The 21078-nt window shown below is 38.7% G+C and overlaps 2 protein-coding genes across 4 annotated transcripts in view; one reads left to right on the top strand and one right to left on the bottom strand.

Annotated features, from left to right (window-relative positions):
• LOC133524527 (calcitonin gene-related peptide type 1 receptor) overlaps positions 1–21078 on the bottom strand; it is a 146509-nt gene that overhangs the window by 104127 nt on the left and 21304 nt on the right. For both annotated transcript variants that reach the window (XM_061860611.1, XM_061860612.1), the window contains exon 2: positions 14900–14928. The gene's annotated coding sequence lies outside the window, so the exon portion shown is untranslated. The remainder of the gene's footprint in view (positions 1–14899; positions 14929–21078) is intronic.
• Positions 647–7190, top strand: LOC133524526 (uncharacterized). Of its 2 annotated transcripts, none has more exons than XM_061860610.1 (2): positions 647–2847; positions 4043–4159. In XM_061860610.1, the coding sequence occupies exons 1-2, from the start codon at positions 1006–1008 to the stop codon at positions 4064–4066; spliced, it is 1866 nt and encodes a 621-aa protein (XP_061716594.1). In that variant the 5' UTR covers positions 647–1005; the 3' UTR covers positions 4067–4159. The 2 variants fall into 2 exon arrangements, with proteins under 2 accessions (XP_061716594.1, XP_061716593.1); XM_061860609.1 differs by having other exon boundaries at positions 2723–2847; positions 4043–7190.

The following is a 21078-nucleotide window of genomic DNA, read 5'->3' as shown; positions in this document are numbered from 1 at the left end:
CGCGCAGCAACATTAACTTGGAAGTTTGCGGCAGCAATGTTTTACTGCAGTAATAAAACTATTGCAGGAAACGTCAAATTGAATTTAATTGTCTCGATAAAATGACCTTAAGACACTTCTATTACCCTCTTTATATTTCATCATTTAATTTTTTCTCAGTCAATACCTACATATGAACTTGAAGTAAAAAACGTTTGGAACATGTGTAGTAATTAAATACCTATGTAATAATATAACATAAAATAGCAAGCTATTTTCTTTTTATAGTACGTTTATCTTAATTTAGTAGCCATTTGAAATATCTTTCAAATGATGTAAAATAGTCAAACGCAAATGGATGTATGGAAATACGACAATTGAAACGGCCTGAAATCCATCGACAACTCCCAATAGACGCGGCAACACGTTTTCGATATATCGACATTAATGAGATTATGTCGCTCTATGAATGCGAATCAACTTCAGCCAGAATCTATCGGATTAGCATAATTTACGCCATTTTTAGCACTTCATGTATATGCAGCATATAGCACCACCGAACCTATAATAATTCCATGATTACCATCGTTTTCTAAAAGGAAACAAAAACGACAAGCTCGAGTTGGTTTTAGGGATCAAATCACATTGATATTTAAAACAATTGTTTAAGCGTTATAAGTAATTGCGATTTATTGTCAACATAGTTTTTTTTTGGTATCTCAAACGGCGCCACACGCCCATAGATAGTGTCAATTGTTTCATCGCTCTCGCTCTCTCTATCAAAAATGGCTGCACGCGTAAGTCCATAACTCTGTGTTAAAAATAATAAAATTAGTTTTAGTGCACAAATATTGTGCTTCAAAAATGTGAAAGTCGAAATAAAAGACTATTGTGTTAAATCCAACGTTTTATTGAAGAGTTATCCACCAGTGAACCAGCTTATCCAATTATCCAAATTGTGCCGGCCACATGGTCGGACATTGGTCCAATCGAACCGAATAAGAACGAAATTACAAGATTATCACCATGGAATATATAAAATTACAGCAAAATATAGAAGAGATAATTGACAAGGCCGCTTCTAACCTCAAAAAATCACCGAAATCGCGTATGACCAACACGTACTTACAAGCAAGGTTAGATCTTCTCGAAGGAAATTGGAAATCTTTCGAGAGCAACCATCAAACGATTTTGTTAGAATCTAAGGATCCAAGCAATACGTACTTCACAAATGAAACCTATGACAGAGTCGAAGAAAAATATATTGATTATAAGTGTCAGTTAAAAGAGGCCTTGGAAAAAATGAAATCAACAATGTCAACATCCTCAACTCACACACATAATAATCTACAGAGTGAATCAAATCCATCAAGTGCAGTGAAGCTATCTAGAATTATAATCCCCGTATTTTCTGGCAAGTATGCGGAGTGGCCTACTTTTCACGACCTATTCGAATCTGTGATCAATAACAACCAGACTTTAGCACCTGTACAAAAGCTCCACTACTTAAAGGGTCATCTGACGGGTGAAGCAGAGCAGTTAATACGATACACACCTATAACGGATGCAAATTATGAACAATGTTGGACATTATTGAAGAAACGTTACAGCAACACTCGCTACATCTCATCGTGCATACTTAACCGCTTAATAAGCCAAAAGACTTTAACCGCAGCATCTTCTTATGGTGTCAAACAAATATTAGACACAACAAATGAATGTTTAAGTGCTCTGACCAACATGAATATTGATGTTTCAACATGGGATCTTATCATCATCCACCTGATCATACAGAAGCTTGACCAGGAATCCCGGAAAGAATGGGAACACAAGATAAGTGATTACTCAGATAAACTACCAACGTTTAGTGAATTTTCAACATTCCTAGAATCCAGATTCAGAGCATTGGAGTTCTTAGAGCCAAGTACTAAGAAAGAAACAAGATTAAAAGAAACAGAGCGACCTAAAGTGTTCAGCATTACCTCATCAGCATCATCAGTATCCTGCCCATTTTGTGCAGAGGCTCACTTGTTGTACCAATGTAAGCGGTTTAGCCAGGACTCTGTACAACAACGGAGGGACTTTGTCAAAAGTAAGGCGTTGTGCTTCAATTGCTTTGGAGCAAAGCATTCTGCAACACACTGCAAGCGAGACACAACATGTAGGCGCTGCGGCCGCCGTCACCACTCCCTATTGCATCTGGACAGCGAGCAACCACCTTCAGCGCAACCAAGCCGAGCCGTTGAAGGGGTGAAGATCCACAACCAACAGCCGAGTACCCATGAGAAGTCGGAGCAGAAGGAACCTGGGCCTGGTAACATTGTGGCTCACGCTGCCAAAAGTTCACGTTCATCGAATAGTGAGATAATATTAACAACGGCATTAGTTAAGGTAGAAAATAAAGGAAACTGTCATATACTTAGGGCATTTCTTGACCAGGGTGCACAATTATCATTCGTGACTGAGCGTGCTGTACAATTGCTTCAGTTACACAAGATACCTGTTAATGTTAGTGTTGATCCCTCAGGGCTGGGCGGAGAAAAAATCCCGTTGTCAGTCCCAATTAAACACAAAGTTCAATTCAAAATACAATCCATTTGTAGCTCTTTTAGTTGCGTTGTTCAAGCATATGTGGTAAGTCAGGTAACTAATCCCATTCCTTCACAGAAAGTTGAGATTCATGATTGGCAGGAGTTGAAGAAATTAAAGATGGCAGATCCAGGATATGACACTCCAGGCCATGTGGACATGTTGCTGGGTGCTGAGGTGTATGGACTGACCCTGACAGAGGGTATTGTACGTAATCCGACGTCCACGCTGACAGCACAGAACACCGCTTTGGGCTGGATCCTGTCAGGAAGAACACAAGTGAGTAACCATTCTAATAGCTTTATAACTGCTCATATTCTGGATAACTCCATTAATGACACTCTCCGTAAATTCTGGGAAATAGAAACTGATCAGCCTCGCACCTTGTTGTCTAAGGAGGACCAAGTGTGTGAGGAGCATTATGCATCCACTACAACTAGAGACTGTACAGGTCGCTATGTTGTTAGTCTCCCATTTCGTGATGAAGATCCATCATGTCAGTATGGCGAATCACGGAAAGTGGCTTTAAGGAGATTTCTCTCATTGGAGAAAAAGATGGATAGCAATCCACTCCTAAAGCAGGAATATACCAAAGTGATAAATGAATATTTATCACTAAATCACATGGAACTTATCCAAGACCAGCGGGACGCTGCGAGACCTGGCTGTGTGTACATGCCTTACCATGCCGTGATTCGCAGCGACAAATCCACAACCAAGTTTCGCATGGTTTTTGACTGCTCTTCTAAAGGTGTTAATGGCAGGTCCTTGAATGATGATCTCTTGGTTGGTCCACGACTACAACCAGAACTGCGTCATATCATCATGAAATGGCGTATTCATCCAATTTGCTTTATAGCAGATATTATAAAAATGTACAGGCAGGTTAAAGTCGTGGACAAACACACTGATTTCCAACGCTTGCTGTGGCGTGAGAGTTCTGATGACATTGTAAAGGATTACAGGATGTTACGTGTAACTTTCGGGGTCTCGTCAGCTCCTTATCTTGCAGTCAAAAGTTTACAGCAAGTGGCTAAAGATGATGGTAAAGATTATCCATTGGCTGCAGAAAGGGTGCTGACAGATTTCTATATGGATGATTTCATGAGTGGGTGTGAGACAGATGATCAAGCCATCCAAATCTATTCGGAAATAGTTAGTTTGCTAAGTAAAGCTGGGTTTGAATTACAAAAATGGGCAAGCAATAGTCAAAGATTAATGGAAACAATTTATCCACACCCGGTTACCAGCTCTGACAAAGACATAAAACTGGATGACATGATCAAAATCCTAGGCTTGTCTTGGAATCATCAGACTGACTCATTTCACTATAAGGTTAACTTACCTCCACAGCCAACCCCCGTCACCAAACGGAACATCTTGTCTGACATATCACGTCTCTTTGATCCACTGGGATGGATTTCCCCAGTCATTATCCGAGCCAAGATATACATGCAAAAACTGTGGGTTTCAGGTCACTCGTGGGACGAGGAAGTGACTTCCAACTTGCTGACAGAGTGGAATGAGTTCCGTGAGCAGCTCCCGGTTCTCAACGACTTCATCATGCCAAGATGGGTTGGCGTCAGGCAAGACGCGAGTGATATCCAGCTGCATGGGTACTGCGACGCCTCCAACGACGCTTACGCAGCAGTCGTATACCTGAGGGTAGTGGATCATGAAGGTAATGTTACTGTCCATTTAGTCGCAGCCAGAACGAAGGTCTGTCCAATCCGCCAAATTTCCACACCCCGACTTGAACTTTCCGGAGCAGTACTCTTATCCAAACTGCTGGCAGAAGTATCCACTGTCTTATCCATGCCAGTCAGTCATTGCAGGGCTTGGACAGACTCAACCATAGTCCTCGCATGGCTTCAAGGTGAGCCGAACCGTTGGACAACGTTTGTTGCCAATCGCGTCACTGAGATCCTATCCATACTAAACCATGATCAGTGGGCGCATGTAGAATCCACCAGCAACCCGGCAGACTGTGCAAGTCGAGGAATGTCACCATCTGATTTCATCCAATTCGAGTTGTGGGTCCATGGCCCAGCTTGGCTACATGACCCTAACTACCAGCATCCAACATCCGAGCCCGTATCCACTGAGCTAGAAGCAAAGCCCATGAAAGTCCAGGTATGTACAGTTTTATCCCCTGCTCAGCCATCCGAAGAGTTGAGTGCTTGGACTAAATACTCATCTTTAACAAAGACAGTAAGAGTAGTAGCTTACTGTCTCAGATTTTGTAAAAAACTGAAAGGAGAATCGTTTCCATCCTATCTGACCGCAAGAGAGCTTGATAATGCCTTGAAGGTAGGTATTAAAGCAAGTCAATTGTCAGCCTTTCCCCGGGAGTTAACTAACCTGAATAACTCTAATCCAATTCCCCGGAGAAGCATTATCTTATCATTGTGTCCCTTCTTGGACGAGGATGGCATTATGAGAACGCGAGGTAGGATTGAGCATAGCGATCATTCTTATAATGTAAAGCATCCTATCATAATGCCTCATGACCATCACTTGTCAAAGCTGATTGTGAGTGACGCTCACTCAAGGACTCTCCACGGAGGCCCCCAACTCACCCTAAATTATGTAAGATCCAAGTTTCTAATTATTAATGCCAAAAGCTTGATTAGACATATTTTAAGTAAATGTGTGAGATGTATAAAGTACAAAGTCACCAAAACTCAACCCTTCATGGCTGATTTACCCAGTACCAGGGTGACTGTTGCTCGACCGTTCCACCGCACCGGGTGCGACTATGCAGGCCCTATAAATATCAGAATATCCAAAGGTAGAGGATGCAAGAGCTATAAGGGCTATATAGCACTGTTTGTATGTATGGTAACCCGTTGTATCCACCTGGAGGCAGTAAGTTCACTTACCACTGAAGGGTTTCTAGCTGCTTATAGACGGTTCGTGGCACGTCGAGGACCCTGTAAGGAGATTTGGAGCGACAATGGGTCCAACTTTGTCGGTGCATCCAAGGAACTGCGCATCCTCTTCCAGCAGGGCGAGGCTTCTGTCATGAAAGAGGTTGCTGAGGCCTTAGCTAATGAAGGTACTGAATGGCATTTTATTCCACCCCGGGCTCCCAATTTCGGTGGACTCTGGGAGGCGGGTGTCGCCTCTACTAAATATCATTTGAAACGGGTCCTAGATGGCACCACTCTCACGTTTGAGGAGTTATCAACGGTTTTAGCACAGGCTGAGGCTTGTCTAAACAGTAGGCCCATGTACCAGCTGCCATCAAATGAAGTGGACACGAGTCCACTCACCCCGGGACACTTTCTAGTTGGCGAAGCTCTGGTAACCGCGCCAGATCGCAACTATGAAGATTCTAAAATCAGCCCTTTACATAGATGGCAGCTCACCCAGAAGATTATGCAGCAGTTCTGGCGAAAGTGGTCTCAGGAGTACCTAACAACGCTTTATCAGAGGTACAAATGGACTAAGTTGACCCCAGAGCCACAGGTAGGTGACGTAGTGTTAGTCAAGGAGGATGATCTCCCGCCCTCGATGTGGTTATATGGGTTAGTACAAGAAAAGCACCCTGGTCCAGACAATGTCACTAGAGTCGTTACCTTAAAATGTAAACATTCCAAACTTATGAGACCTGTTTCCAAATTAATAGTGTTGCCTGTTGCCAACTAGTATTATTTGTCATGTAGTTAAAGTTATAGTTTCCTGTATTCTTATTTTGCTACCAGTCAGAGCAAGACTAAGAGTATGTTATTAATATGTGTTAAATTTAGTTGTAGGTACCCAAATGGTACTGTAAAATTCATATGGTTGATACTGTTACTGTATAACTTTAGGTTCTTACTCGTAATGAAGTTCCTACAAGGTTGTTACTGAAGTCTCTATTAATACTTCTAAATTCTACTAGTATGTAAAACTATACAAGTGTACTTATTCAAAATGACTGATAGGAAAGAGTACTAATTGTATAAATATTGTAATAGGTATACTTATAAGTTTTTATTTTTTCTAAATTACATTTATGTGTTATGTAGTAATTAAAGGGTTTTTAACCTTCAGGTGATTTCTGGATACTCACTTTTACGGGTATGTTAGTAAATGTTAGTTAACATGCTAAAGTTAGCATACAATGTTACTTGTCTTAGTCAGCCTGTTTTCTCTATCTCTATAGATTGTAATCAAAGTTGTTCATGATCTCTGCCTTATATGGTGAACAGTGTATTTGTATTGTTTATGTTTAAAAAATTTAGATGGAGTGCAAAGTTATCTATTGATGTCATGTTAACTCGTTTTCATGTTAGTTTAGTACGTTAGTAATGTTCAGTTCCTAAACCTTGTTATGTATGTACTGTTGTATGATGACATGGCGGGCGGTAGGAAGAACATACTGTTCTTGGCGGGCGGAATGTTTAAGCGTTATAAGTAATTGCGATTTATTGTCAACATAGTTTTTTTTTGGTATCTCAAACGGCGCCACACGCCCATAGATAGTGTCAATTGTTTCATCGCTCTCGCTCTCTCTATCAAAAATGGCTGCACGCGTAAGTCCATAACTCTGTGTTAAAAATAATAAAATTAGTTTTAGTGCACAAATATTGTGCTTCAAAAATGTGAAAGTCGAAATAAAAGACTATTGTGTTAAATCCAACGTTTTATTGAAGAGTTATCCACCAGTGAACCAGCTTATCCAATTATCCAAATTGTGCCGGCCACATGGTCGGACAACAATGTATGATATTCGGTACCCTCTGTGCAAAACTAAGGATCCCTTTTTATATAAGCTAGTTAGTTGTATATATATATATATTTTTTATACTACGTCGGTGGCAAACAACGGCCCGTCTGATGGTAAGCAGTCTCCGTAGCCTACGTACGCCTGCAACTCCAGAGGAGTTGTTTGTTTCAAAAAATCAAAATTTTGCCGAATATTATCCTCTCACAAGTACAAAGTGTACACCTCGACATTGCAGAATCCACCTTGCTGAAATAAGTGAGGAGTAAAAGCTATTTAAGGGAAAATCAGAATCGGGCTCGTGCTCATACTTGGCTGAATTATACTTATTGATTGATCGCACAAAGGGTTGTGGAGCGGAAGAACGCGGAAAATCTGCTTCGTTATTTTTATTACAGAAAATAATCGAGGTACTTTTCGTAAGATACCTGTCTTTTCCTTATAAACTTTCTCATTGATACCACGTCAAATACATCTTCGGTTTCAAGCGATTTCGGTTGCTTTCATAAGAATCGAGAATCCAATTATAAAATACGAAAAACATGAGGTTTTTTCAATAAAATACACATGGCTGGATCTAAAAAAATATATATTCCGAAGTTCGTTACTTTTAAGCACACAGAGCTGAGCTGTGTAAATTGAATTTGGCTACCTACATGGGATATCTTTGTAGTTCTCAGCAAAATATTCCAAATTGCAAGTTGTGTGTGTAAGTATTGCGCTGTTGAGCCCAGAATACGAAGATGAGTTGCTGTGTGTAGTATCAGGCTAAGCTAACTCTGCATCATGTTTGATAGCCCGAGTGTGCAAGTGTTATTTTAAACGTCATGATTTCATAGAAGTTTGACGGTTATGATAATCAAACAAGCTGCAGAGTTAGTTTAGCCCCACTCTAGACTAGAAACTGTCAGAGCTATTTTGAAAGCTGAATTAATGTTTCTGTGAGTGATTTCGTTCATTAATTAATACGGTAGAGCCTCGTGGACCCTCGCTAATCCTATGACCGCTGTAATCCGGATGGTCTCGGACTGTAGAAAACGACTTTGATAGTCACGATAATTTGAAATTTGTACCTCGTTCCCGACTTAGAGTGCCTTCGTAATGAAGTGCAAAAATGTAAAGCAGAAGTATACTTAGCTGATTATTACGCACATAAAAACAACGACACAAGGCCAGACGATTCAACGGAGCCACGCCTTTTTGTCGTCTAAAGGGTACTACGACTTTTAAGTTTATAAAATGCATATACTTATATAGGTATATGTTAGTCTGTAAGGTATTGGTAATGTGAGCTTTGTTGCGTGATTTAAATTTCTAAATAAGTAAATAAAAATCGGTTTTTGCCCGGCCGGATTAGCGAGGTCATGTAGTTGTATTCGCCTTTCTCTAAATTTCAAGATTTATTATTCTGTACTTCAAAATTTGACGGATACAGTATTCAGTACCCCTAGTGTAAATTTATTCGATGGCGTTATGTGACGTACGCGTTTGCGTTAAGTCTCATTTTGTATAGGATTTTGAGCTTCCAAAACGTTCCGCTTGGCGCGCTGTTTCTAAATCCCATACTAAATCTTAACGCAAACGCGTTTGTCACGTCACGAAATCGAATAAATTTACACTCTGTTTAATAAATTCAATTCAATATTCGAATCATCGACTATTTAATAATTCTGGCATCATTGCTGTGATATATTATGACGGCTTTCGACACCTCTATGCGCTGCTTCGACAGCGTGCAATCATTTCCCCTTACCACGTGTATAACGCGGCCGTTTTCGCTAGCTAGTCGCTACGCTACCTAAGTAAACTCCCACCCGGTGCATCTATAGTCTATATTATTATTTTTATTCCATTTTTTCTTAGTTAGTTAAGTTGTTTTATAATATCGATTTAAAAATAATATACAAAAACTGTACAAAATACATATAAACATGTAACAAATAACTTAACCAAGGATGCCGCCAGCGGCGGGGCAAGGTCCAAGCTGCCGGTGGTCAGGGCCGCCGAGATAGGAACCGACGTACTATACGCGCCGTGCTCACGATTTCCGCCTTCTTCATCTGACCCTTGATCCAGCCACCGTGCGAGAGGTCAAGGAGGACGGCAAGGTGATGTTCGAGACTCTTCGCTCTGAGACCGTTATTCATTGAATGATTAAACATTAATTAAAAAAAAAAATACATTTTGGACTGAGGTCCTACAAAGTTTGCAACCAAGGCGGTTGGTTCATACGCCCATCATCATATCAGCCCTTTATCGCCCATTTGTTCCGGTCCTGAGCTAATCTCATCCAGAAGTGACCCGCAATCTTCCGAATATCGTCCACCGAACGAGCCACCAGACGTCAGGGGCGAAAGCGACCACCATTCAGTTGGCGGTTGGTTAAAAGTTATTAAGTAAAAATGAAATAAATGAACTACTTTTTGTCCCTAAACTCAGCTACTATCTACTAGAAAATCACAGCGCAACTTCTTTACCGACCGCCATTGGATCAATGCAGGCTATTGGACCAACGCGGTTGTACATTAGAGGGAGAAAGCGATGTTAGTATCTCATTCCTCCGTATAAATAGGTGCGTCCTTTAGGGTCTACGTTGGCCTAATATGTGTACTGGGCTGCGCATAAGATAAGTGGTAGGGTAAATATACATATAATGGTGGGAGGGAGATGCATTGTCAATAAACTTACTCATTCCCGATCGAATACGGTCACAAAACTCTTGGTAAGGGTACTGTACTGAAATGCCCGAAATCCGTATGAGCGTAAAGTAAACTAGCTGACGTATGCTGCTACAGAAATAACTGCTGTTTTCGTTTCGCTCGTCGGGAAACGTAAACGTTCGTTACGGACATTAAAGTTTGAAATAATAATAGTTTAGCATAGTAACAGACAATCAGACATATATCACATTTAGAGCTGAAAGATCATTAAACACGTTTAAAAAGTTGCCAGATTTCTTCTAATGTCCTATAATATTTATTTATTGATACAATCCGACAAAATCTCTCTAGGAACTCTTCTATGTCCAATTTTACACCTGACTTGATTACTTTAGCGGTATGTGAAATTCTGTCACAAAGCCTGTTTCAAGGACTTGCAAAATTAAATCCATTCTTATTAACATGGCGACAATGAAAGCTCATAAAAGTCCTTTCCGAAAATATGTAGGTGATATTGTAGCCCTTAGAACTGTAATACTTTTGTAACAAACAATCCTTACAAAAAGTTAGAAGACTGATAGTTTCACGTCACCTCGCCAAGGACAGGGGACGCGCCGTCGGCAGAACGACCCGTAATAATATTTGATCAACGGACATCGTCCTTTCCAAGACAAATGTTATTTAACATTCGCATTTCTATTACATAAATAATGAGGTCTTTGTTTATTGGAATAGAAATGAAAGGGCTACAAATGGGATAGTAGTGGTCGCTGTAAAGGTCATTATGACCATACGGTCGATTCTAATTTGACAACTGTTTTATAGTTGTAATACGAGTAATAAGACCTACACGTCCACTTACACGCGTGATTGGCGTAAGAAATTCAAATTTCTTACGTTTACAGTTAAAATTCTCAATTTAAATAAAATATTCTGTAACTACCTAGGGCTCGAGGGCTCCCTTCGTGAGTGACAAGTCATTTGTGACATAAAATTCAACTTCGGAAAATAATGAAAATTACATATAAAATAAATAACTACATTTTTGATATGTAAAAGTATGTAGCAGAAGTTGTTAGGTCTGAGGAGCGGAGTTGAGGTGTGATATGGCCAAGCCATGGCCATGTGACACTCGTATTTACAGAAGATGCCAATCGCAACTTGAAATGATCACGTGATTTTTCGATCGCAACTGTCATTTACATTTTACTTTTTGATTTTCGATAAAGGATTGTCCTCTTGTCTTCAGCTTCTTAGCACCATTTAAGTTTTAGTAAGAGCGTATTGCAAACAAAAAGGCGAAGAAGGGCGTGTTAGAAAGAGAGAGGAAGTGAGAGCATAAGCTGTGTGTGTTGCAAACGGAAACATGGACGCCCTAAATTTACTTGGCGCCGTTTAGTAGATCAAGAGTTGGATGTATTGAGAATGGGGTGAGAGGAGGTTACCTAAACTGCACAGAAACAGTCAGTGGAAGATCATGATTTGAGTTCTACACCCAAACAGAAAAGAGCGTGTGCAGAATATTTCATTGGTCATTTCTCTCGCTGACCAGTTCTACTGCTATGTAACAAAATTAATGCTTGCCATTCGAAGCCAAAATACTCCAATTGAATACGCGTCACACTAACGCATATCAACATACACGTTTTACTGATCTTCAATTTTCTAGGAAAATATAAATTGCTGTAATACGACGCCGCTCACGCAGTCTCTTTGAAGAAACGCTGAGTTTTTGCTCTCTTACTCCGTATCAAAAATATCTACACAATATTCGTCTTATTACCACGGAATAAAGTGCAAAAAAGTAAACATAATATATATTTGACGTTGTACGCGTATTTAATTTAAAGCACCAAACGATGCCACCTTTGATGTCATGTTTACGGCAAAACCAGAGCATGTACATTTTATATCTCGATAATTAAAAATATTTTTAATGACCAATATGTCGTTAAAAACATTACATAGAAACATGTAAAGTTATTTACATAAAAAAGGCCAGTCTGCAAAACAGTTGTATTTAACACCCGGAACATTTTTTATTTATGGCTTATCTCATTCCAGATAATAGTTTAGTATGTTTGATAGATATATGTCTTTATTAGTGAGTACTCATGATAAATTAATGCTAACTTATGATCAGCATAACAAACCGCAACGTTGAAATTACGATGAGCCGTATTTTTGTTGGCTCGAGTATTTGGTTTATTCGCTTGATTAACAAACATGACGCTATCTAACCGTGGTTAAATCAATTCAGCGTCACAAAAAAATACCTATCATTTTTTTTTTTTTATAAAAAATTCAAGTATAATTTTTGTCACAAATCGTTTGATTGGTCTTGAATAGTTTCGCAAAAAATTTACATTGCCAAAAAAAAATTGCATTTATTCCCTAAGCCCGAATCCCCTCTCGACACTTAATCTCACCACAGCAAGAACCAGAACATTCTGCCAACATTCCGCAACCCGGCACACTCCGGTCTCGCTGGCCGCTGCACTCGTATATAATTGGAATTCCAATACCCTTCCCTGCCATAAATTCGGCCTCCTTTATTCAATTTCCTTGCTAATACTTCATTAAATGTTAAGACATTGTATATAAATGGCAGTGGCTGCGGCTTTGGTTATGGAAATGTCATATTTGTTTACATCTTGTATATTTTGTTTGGATTTAAGAATAGTACACGTCTTCAGCCTAGATTGTAAAAGCAGGTCGCAGCATACTTTACATGTACATAAAGTCCAGTACAAACTATGCCTGACGAATTGCTTTTAAAGTGTGAGATGTTGTGTGCGTGCAAAGCGTACAAATGTTTATCTTCGAAAGAGATTGATCAATTTTCTAGAGTTTGTGGATTTTTTAGGTTTATCTCTCGTGAGTCGGTTTTTAGTGAAGATGCTGCTAAAATATTGGTCGGATGATTTTAAAGTTAGAGTTTAGATTCATTATACCGATCAACTATGTTTTCAAATATTAAGCAAATTTTCGTCAGCCCTCTGTACCGGAATTAGAAAACACCAACAGATAATCAGATTCAAAAGTAAATTCATATACGTTACCAACAAATTCTTAACAAATTAATCGCAGTAATTTTACGGCTTTCCATGTACTTTGCTTCCGTCTTGAAGAGCGCCGCCGTGAACGGACACTTGTTGCTTCAAACACAAAATAGCGTCTGTTTACTCCATAGGTACTTAATTTCCTGGTCGATACTTCCCATTGCTTAAGTGAGCGTGGGCAAAACTTTTTATTCTATGTGCAGACTTTCTATGAGAAGCCAGGGCTGTAAGATGGGCGTAACTTGACAGACAGACGTACTCTTTGAGTAACCACATTAGAAGCTCATACACATGTCCTGTAGTTCCTAATCCTTTTTAGCAATAATTGTAACGTTTAAAAACTAAAACCATAGATGTTAGAAAGATACTGCGCATCGGAAGGCCCCAGCCGTAGCAGGCGCCGAAGAAGATAGACGATCTGGTTTAGATCGTTGGGAATGGCTGGATGAGAGCAGCACAAAACCAGTCGTTCTTTCTAAATATCGGTTTCTTTGACCCTTCTAGGTCTATACTCGGTAAGCTTTCAGAATGACATTCAACCCGAACTTCGCACCAACCACTTTATTAATTTGGGCGCAAGAGATCAAAAGGAACGGGCCGAGGGATCGTAGCTGTTATTGAAAGCCCCTTTATTATTTAAGTGTCAAATAAAATACTCCTGTTGTCCGATTGTTGAATTTAATCATAATGTTTCTCTTGTTTATTTGTTGCTTAGTCTTGGATATTACTTGAAGCTTTGACCTTTCCACAAAATTATAAGAATCTACGCTTACTCAGTAAGTATAAATGATTTGTTTTATGTTAAGCCACATTCTGCTAGATAAATTGTTATGGGAGTCATTTAGCAACTTCTATTGTTTTTTAAATTAACTCAGAAATTAAGAAAAAAGGTAAGGAAAGTAAGGCTATCTGGGGGTCTAGCCAAGATATCATGAGAAGAAAGAATGTATTGGGATGATAGATGCCACAAAAAGTCCCGTGATCAACGATTATGACTTGACTAGGCCCTCTGATTAAACCAACTACCATTTATTGCGGTTTAGGAAAATTATTATAATAAAAATTGTTAACTGTGACCTACATTGTTCATCTGTCAAGATATGGCTAGATATTGCATATTTTTTAACATTGGCGTGGTGTAGGTAGTAGGTACCTACTATGATAAGTCAGGTATATTGCCTGCCTGCTTATTTTATCCTCTTAAAATTAAGTCTTGCAAGCGGTCGAAATAGATCTATGCTTTTGTAACGCTGTGATATGAGTAAAATTCAAAGCTCTGTTGTCGACAGATAACTAGAGCAATTTATGAACCAGCAATGGGGTATGAGGCTACATTCTTACATGATTCAGATAATTTCTGGGCACATTACTCAGAAAATCTATGGCCAATAAGCAAAAATACATGGAATGTATGGTTGTTTGGGAAACATTCATACTATTTTGAACATATTTATATTATACATAAATATTTACGAAGCAACACGCCCCAATTCAATTCAATTTATTTTTATTTCGGACCATGTCCATAGTGTTAGTGTACATTCCCTTAATCCTATGTAACTAACATACCTATACTAAAGTATAATAAATTATAAACTAAGCCTCTGGATCCCATATGTACATCCTCCCAGTGTTTCCAGAAGGCGCAACTACTCAGCCACCAGTTTTTTTAATTACATATATTTATTTCAAATCCAGTTAAAAATGTATAAAACACGAGCTCACAACCGGTGTAACGGTGTATGAATGAGAAGAGAAGCTAACAATGCGACGTCGGCAACAAAGCGCCTATTAATATGAATGCAGGAGCGGCGCTCGGGAAAAGGCTTCTCAAAGATTTCAAGTCCGTACAGACACTTGGAGTAATATCTTGCAAAACGAACTAGCACAAAACTTACCTTAACTGCCCCTTTCGCTTGCCTGCAACCTGCAATAAAACATTAGTTATGAATTGCCAGGAATTGATGTTTTACCTAATTAATAAACTGACATTTACACCTAATTTACTCCTTTTTGTATTTTGTTCCTATTTGTGTTATATTTTATAGGTCGAGGCTACCTAAACCTGTTGCTATCTGTCGATGTATATTGTATTTTTAATAAAGTCATAATTAATATTTACGCCTTTAAAAATATTTAACGAAGAATTGACCAAATACCTATCTGTCCCAACCCATCGGCCCTCGAAGAAAAGTTGTTGCGCAATAACGGAGACCACGAGATGGGTTTTTGATGCGAGGACTCCAGCTTTATGTCCGATTTACGTTTAATTAATTCTGGTCGTAAACTTGCCTGCCACACAATACGCTATCTAATAGTAAAGGCATATTCGGACTTTAAATCAACAACTTATTTTGATATAGATTTGACAATACTCTAGCAATACATCTCAAAGAGACAAGCTAATATTAGGGATACCTACTTAAGTGGCGAAGACCTATGCTCAACTGTGACTGAACGTATGACTAAGGTTGCTAGATTCCCGCCATTTGTCTAGAGTCTTTCAATTTTTTGTTTTAATTTAACCCCGAAAAATCTCCCATAAATGGCATCTTTGAAGAAAAATCTCTCAGGAAAAATGCGTCTTCGAAGGACCAATACCTATACGTATTTAGCGCCGTCGACATACACTTTTAACATACTTTGAAAATACATTTAGATATGTGTATCTATAGATTTAAAAATCGTTATTTATATTCAAGTTTTAGATTGCTATTGGTTTCATAGTTAAATTTCCGCGCATTTTTAGAAAAGCAATATAAATTCCATGGCCCGAACACGCATTGCCAAGCTATGTTACTGAAGCGACCTTTGCTCGCCCGATATATCACGCGCGGTCAATCTTTCCCTATTTCCAACCTTTACAGTAATATACTATTCATATAAAGTCGTATGAATTGTGTGTAACCGACGTTCGATCCTTGTAAGTACTGTCCTCTTACCTTCGCAACAGTTATTCAAAAAAACATACTTTCAGCAACTGCGAATCTAGACTAATAAGTATAATACCCTGTAAAATTACTTGTAAAGGTTCTATCTTTTTAATAAATTGATTTGCTGTCGTTGTCGCATTGTTATTGCGACACTGTAGATAGAGATTTAAAATCTGTCACCAATGTTATCAAGAAGGTGACAGTGACATCACCCGTATCAACGCTGCACTGAGTATAGTCAGCAAACGAGCAGACGAGCCGCCTGATGGGAAGCGGTCATCGTCGCCCATGGACACAAACGTTGCAACAGTAACGCTGCTGCAGTTGCCATTCGACTGTCACCTAACCTGTAAAATGAACTGTCGGGTATACCGTCGGAAATACCGTGGATTTCCGGATCGATACGACCTTCGAACCTTTAATGTGTAAATTTTAACGGACGGCAACGCACTTGCAACCCCTCTGGTGTTGCGGGTGTCCATAGCCGACGGTAATTACTTACCAGACGATTCATTTGCTCGTTATCATAAAAATATGCAAAGGTCATTCTACATTAGTTTCTTGTGTCCAAGTGGGTAGTAAACCTTCGTAAATACCGAATTGCCAATCTCGTCCGCCGTTTTATCTTAGGTACCTACTATCAATCCTCGACCCTCCAAACTTTATGTGACGTAAACGTAATTAATTTACAGAATACCTGCTTTTATTACATACTTTCTTGTTCGAAGAAACCTAATTAAAAGCTAAATAATACCTACACGTGAATTTTAGGAAGCCTACAGAAACTAAGGCCCCTAAGGGAATATAAAAACTGACCAAGTGCGAGTCGGACTCGCACAGGAAGGGTTCCGTACCATTATCTATGAAAACGGTCACCCATCCAAGTACTGACCCCGCCCGACGTTGCTTAACTTCGATGATTGGATGAAAACCTCGCGATTGGAAAGAAATATTTATTTTATTCTGTTTTTAGTATTTGTTGTCATAGCGGCAACAGAAATACACAATCTGTAGAAATTTCAACTGGCTAACTATCACAGTTCATGAGTAACAGCCTGGTGACAGGCGGACGGACGGACGGACAGCGGAGTCACAGTAATAGGGTCCCGTTCGACCCTTTGGGTACGGAACCCTAAAAATGATCAAAGCTAAACACGTTAGGAGCTTACTGCGGGATTTTTTTGGTGAAGAAATAAAATGTAAACGTTGATTTAGTGAGCTTCCTCAAGCTTCTTCCTCGTGGCCAAACTTGTTTCTATGTATTTAAAACACACACATAACTTAGAGTTGTGTTGTAACAACTGCCATGCCATACTTAATACCCTACATTTGTAGTTAAGACGTGATCCGTGAACCACTACCCATATTTTGTTGTGTTTTGCTAAATGTAACTCAATTCCTGCAACAGATTATACCAGCTGTCACTTTTGTCAATTCGCGTTCACAATTTTTAGATTGATCGCTACGATTATTTTAATGTAAGTATACTTTATAAACTCGTTGTGAAAAGTTACTTGTATACTTTCCATTTGCTTGTTATACAAATGATCTGTCATTTAATTTTTTTTTTTTATATTATGTTACGTTTCGTGCTGCACACCGTCATGGCCCCGACGGAAGACCAGCGCTAGGCCAGCCAGGCTAGCACCATGCTAAGTCGGGACCATTTCGTGGCTTATATGTTACGTTTTGTTACTTGTTGTTTCCCTCTTTTATTTTGCCACGAATAAACGATCTGTACTCTACTCCTTAAATCTGCCCCATTTTCCATAAAAAAAAAAAACATTCAACTGTTTACCGTAGTATGTGGGAAGATATATTATGCAACATCTATCTTACTGATAATGAGATCAACCTAACCTACTGGCCTAACTGTGCGCCGGAAGAGACGTGATAGAACGCCACTTGACCCATATTTCCATTCTATATTCATGTCTACAGATTTTGTTCAAATTTACGCAGATCTACGTAGATTTTATTGTTAAAAAAATATTGAGTTAGGTTTGAATCTTACTCCGTCTTCTTGAAAGAATAAAAATGGAAACCGATTACTTCAGGTGTTGCTATGTGATGTTATCCATACTTACTAACTCTGTCTATCTGTCGGTCTAAACTGAACCGAATGATGGTATGGAGACAGCTGGATTACTGGAAAATATCATCAGTTAAAGGAGGGATGGAATTTGCTGTAAAGTGCTGCTAGAGTCGCTGCTTTATTCTGTATCAGCTGTGGGTCTACGCTTTATCGTCTATTACCATTTGCATTACGACCATGCAACTGCGAGAGTGATGCATGGCGCGATAAACAAGAAAAGCGCAACCATGCAATCAAGGGAAACATATAGTTTAGGTTTAGACATCATAGGGACAGTTAGCTGCAGAGAAAAGGTATAAGCGAATAGTTTTGCTGACGGTACCTACTGCTAATATTTTTATTAAAGTGCACTGCTCTTTGTGAACAAAATTAATGCTATCGCCGTGGTCCGTGGAGCGTGAAATTGGGAAAGCGAGCGGAGATGACGCCAGGACTTATTCGCATTGCCTGCGCAAAAGTCTGTATCAAACTAGTGTAAGAGCGTCACATTGCCTGATCCGATGAAAGTAAAATGTATAACATATGTGATGTGTTTATATAGGATTATTGGCACTTAATAATGTCAGCCATGTCGGACCTCTCCGTCAGCTGTTGGACCGATAATTTATTAATAATGATAAAAAATATACTACTAATAGCAATCTTCAAGTCCTTTTCTAGTAAGTTAATTGAATCGAGACTTGATTAAACAAATTTAGCTCGATAGAAAAAAAACGAACGTAGGTCTAAAACTTTTTTTTTTTCAGTACTTAGGTGTTGAGTGTCAAAAAGGTAAGGAAAAGTGTAGTTTTATAAAACGGAGTTTAGCTTCTCAAATATGCTTGTAAGATTCCAGTTTCCACTAGCAATTATACAACTATAGGTAAAATGGCATCTCTGTTATTCTGGTTTTCTTGCGATGAATGCTCGTAAGGCGTTTGCAATGAGGGCCTGCAGCGGACACCTCCAAGCTATCTGGCCCGCGCACTGCCTGCGTTTTACAGCGCTCAAATATAACTAAATAATGTTGAACCCTTATTACCCATAGCCGTCATGAAGTGAGGGGTCAGATTATAATAGAGAAGCTTTCAGACAAGTCGTTTAAAATAGGTTGCAGGTGCTTTCCTTGCATGGCACTCAAATACCTCATTTTACCGGCATTATCGGCTTCTTTATGGAGTTTGTCTGTTAAGAGAACGGGGAGCATTGATTTAGAAGCCATTACGTCGTTGTCACAAAATACACAAAGTAACTTGTATAGGTATATATCGACTTACAATATTAATGAAAGTACTTATATCTTTAGTCCCCCAGGCTAAGATCTTTATAAAAGAAGAGTCAAATAAATTTAGGACAGGTACTGTGTACCTATTGATGTTAAGTCAACCAAACTCTAGTCTGCAAACAATGTTTGTTCGTGTGGGAGTATAATCGAATTAATTATTTTATTTTTACTAGAACAAACATTAAAATATATACAGAATAAAAAAGCTGGCATTTTCGATTACTTTTAGTTATAATTATAAACATATCAAATTGAGAGGGCTGTTGTAGTTGCAGTTGTAGTGATCTTTTTATAATAGGTACAAATGTACGTTTGGTTTTTAGGTCAACCAGGGCAATTGAAACTGTGGGGTAATTGCAACTATGGGACTAATGCACTCTTAAGAAGTGAGTAATAATGGGAATTATAATGACTGATGAAAGTATGTCATGAATACAATAGGCTAACTCATTCTGTCTGGTTATCTGGACATTATAATGTCACGAGTCACACAAACAGCCGCTGTTATACAAATTCGCAAATTGTGGGGATCTTCCTCTTTTACTCTGTCTAACAATAAGACGTAATTAGAGTGACAGAGAAAAATGCCCGCAATTGACGAACTTCGATTTTCGTGGTTATAGCCCTGGCTACCAACTCTAAACCATATCAATGAGCTCCGAAACAAGACCGCCATTTCCTTCCATCTAACCCAAATTTTCACCGGATACGGCTACCACAAGAAATACCTAAAAATAATGAAAATTATCACCGACGGCCTCTGCCCCTGTGACGGAAACACCCCACAAACAATAGACCACCTTCTACGATCATGCCCAAAATTCAGCATAGCAAGATTCAACTATGAAATCATTTGTCATAATCTCCAAATTAAGTCTGACATCTTATTTTCATATTTATGAAATTTTAATTAATTGTACTCAATATTAAGTTTAAAATATACTGCTATATAAAGAGTTGTTTTTTAGGTAAAATATATCTAAAAATCGCTCCTAACAGTACGCGCAAACGTGGAGTCACGGGACAGGCTTAGCCTAGTGTGACCCACAAATTTTATGTAAATGTTTCTAACTGTACCCCTAGTGTAAATAAATTCGATTTCGAAACGTCACGTATGCGTTTGCGTTTAGTCTCATTTTGTATTGGATTTAGAAAGAGCGCGCCAAGCGGGACGTTTTGGTAACTCAAAATCCTATACAAAATGAGACTTAACGCAAACGCGTTCGTCACGTTATGATGTCGATCAAATTTACACTAGGGTACTGATTATACTTAAATAAAATTTTACTTTACTTTTACTTTACTTTATATATGTTACGTAAATGTTCATGCCAAGTTTCACCTAATAAAGCATATTGTTTTAAAATAAGAGCGTCATTTCAATTGAATGGGAGCGGCTTTTTAACGGCGGGTTAGTGTGACTCTTAATAACCCACCAGATTTTAAAACGTGATGATCAGGGCCCGTACCTTTCATGCCGTTGACAGAAAAATGACGTCACGCTACATAGAGTATGATTCCAATTAGTATTTTCATAATAATTAATCATTTATCAACCTCTTTAGGTAAGTGATACATATACTTGACAATCAGTACAGAAACGTCTAACTGACTCTCATCTTATTGTCACTCTAATAAATAATAGATTATTAATTTATTAAATAATACATATTTTTGATTTTTAATAGCGTAACAAGCTTTTATTCTCGTAACTAGTATTTATTTTGATACCCGTCAATAAGTAAATAATCTAAATTTGTAGTATTGAAAAAACTCCCTGTATGT

Source organism: Cydia pomonella, chromosome 13, assembly GCF_033807575.1.
Source record: "Cydia pomonella isolate Wapato2018A chromosome 13, ilCydPomo1, whole genome shotgun sequence".
NCBI classification, from domain to species: Eukaryota; Metazoa; Arthropoda; class Insecta; order Lepidoptera; family Tortricidae; genus Cydia; species Cydia pomonella.
The sequence above is the reverse complement of the archived record's forward strand: the minus strand, read 5'-3'. Positions and strand labels throughout refer to the sequence as shown.

What these genes read in the sequence shown, in the direction of transcription:
- LOC133524526 (XM_061860609.1), top strand. Translation starts at nt 4,132, where the DNA reads ATGCCAAGATGGGTTGGCGTCAGGCAAGACGCGAGTGATATCCAGCTG.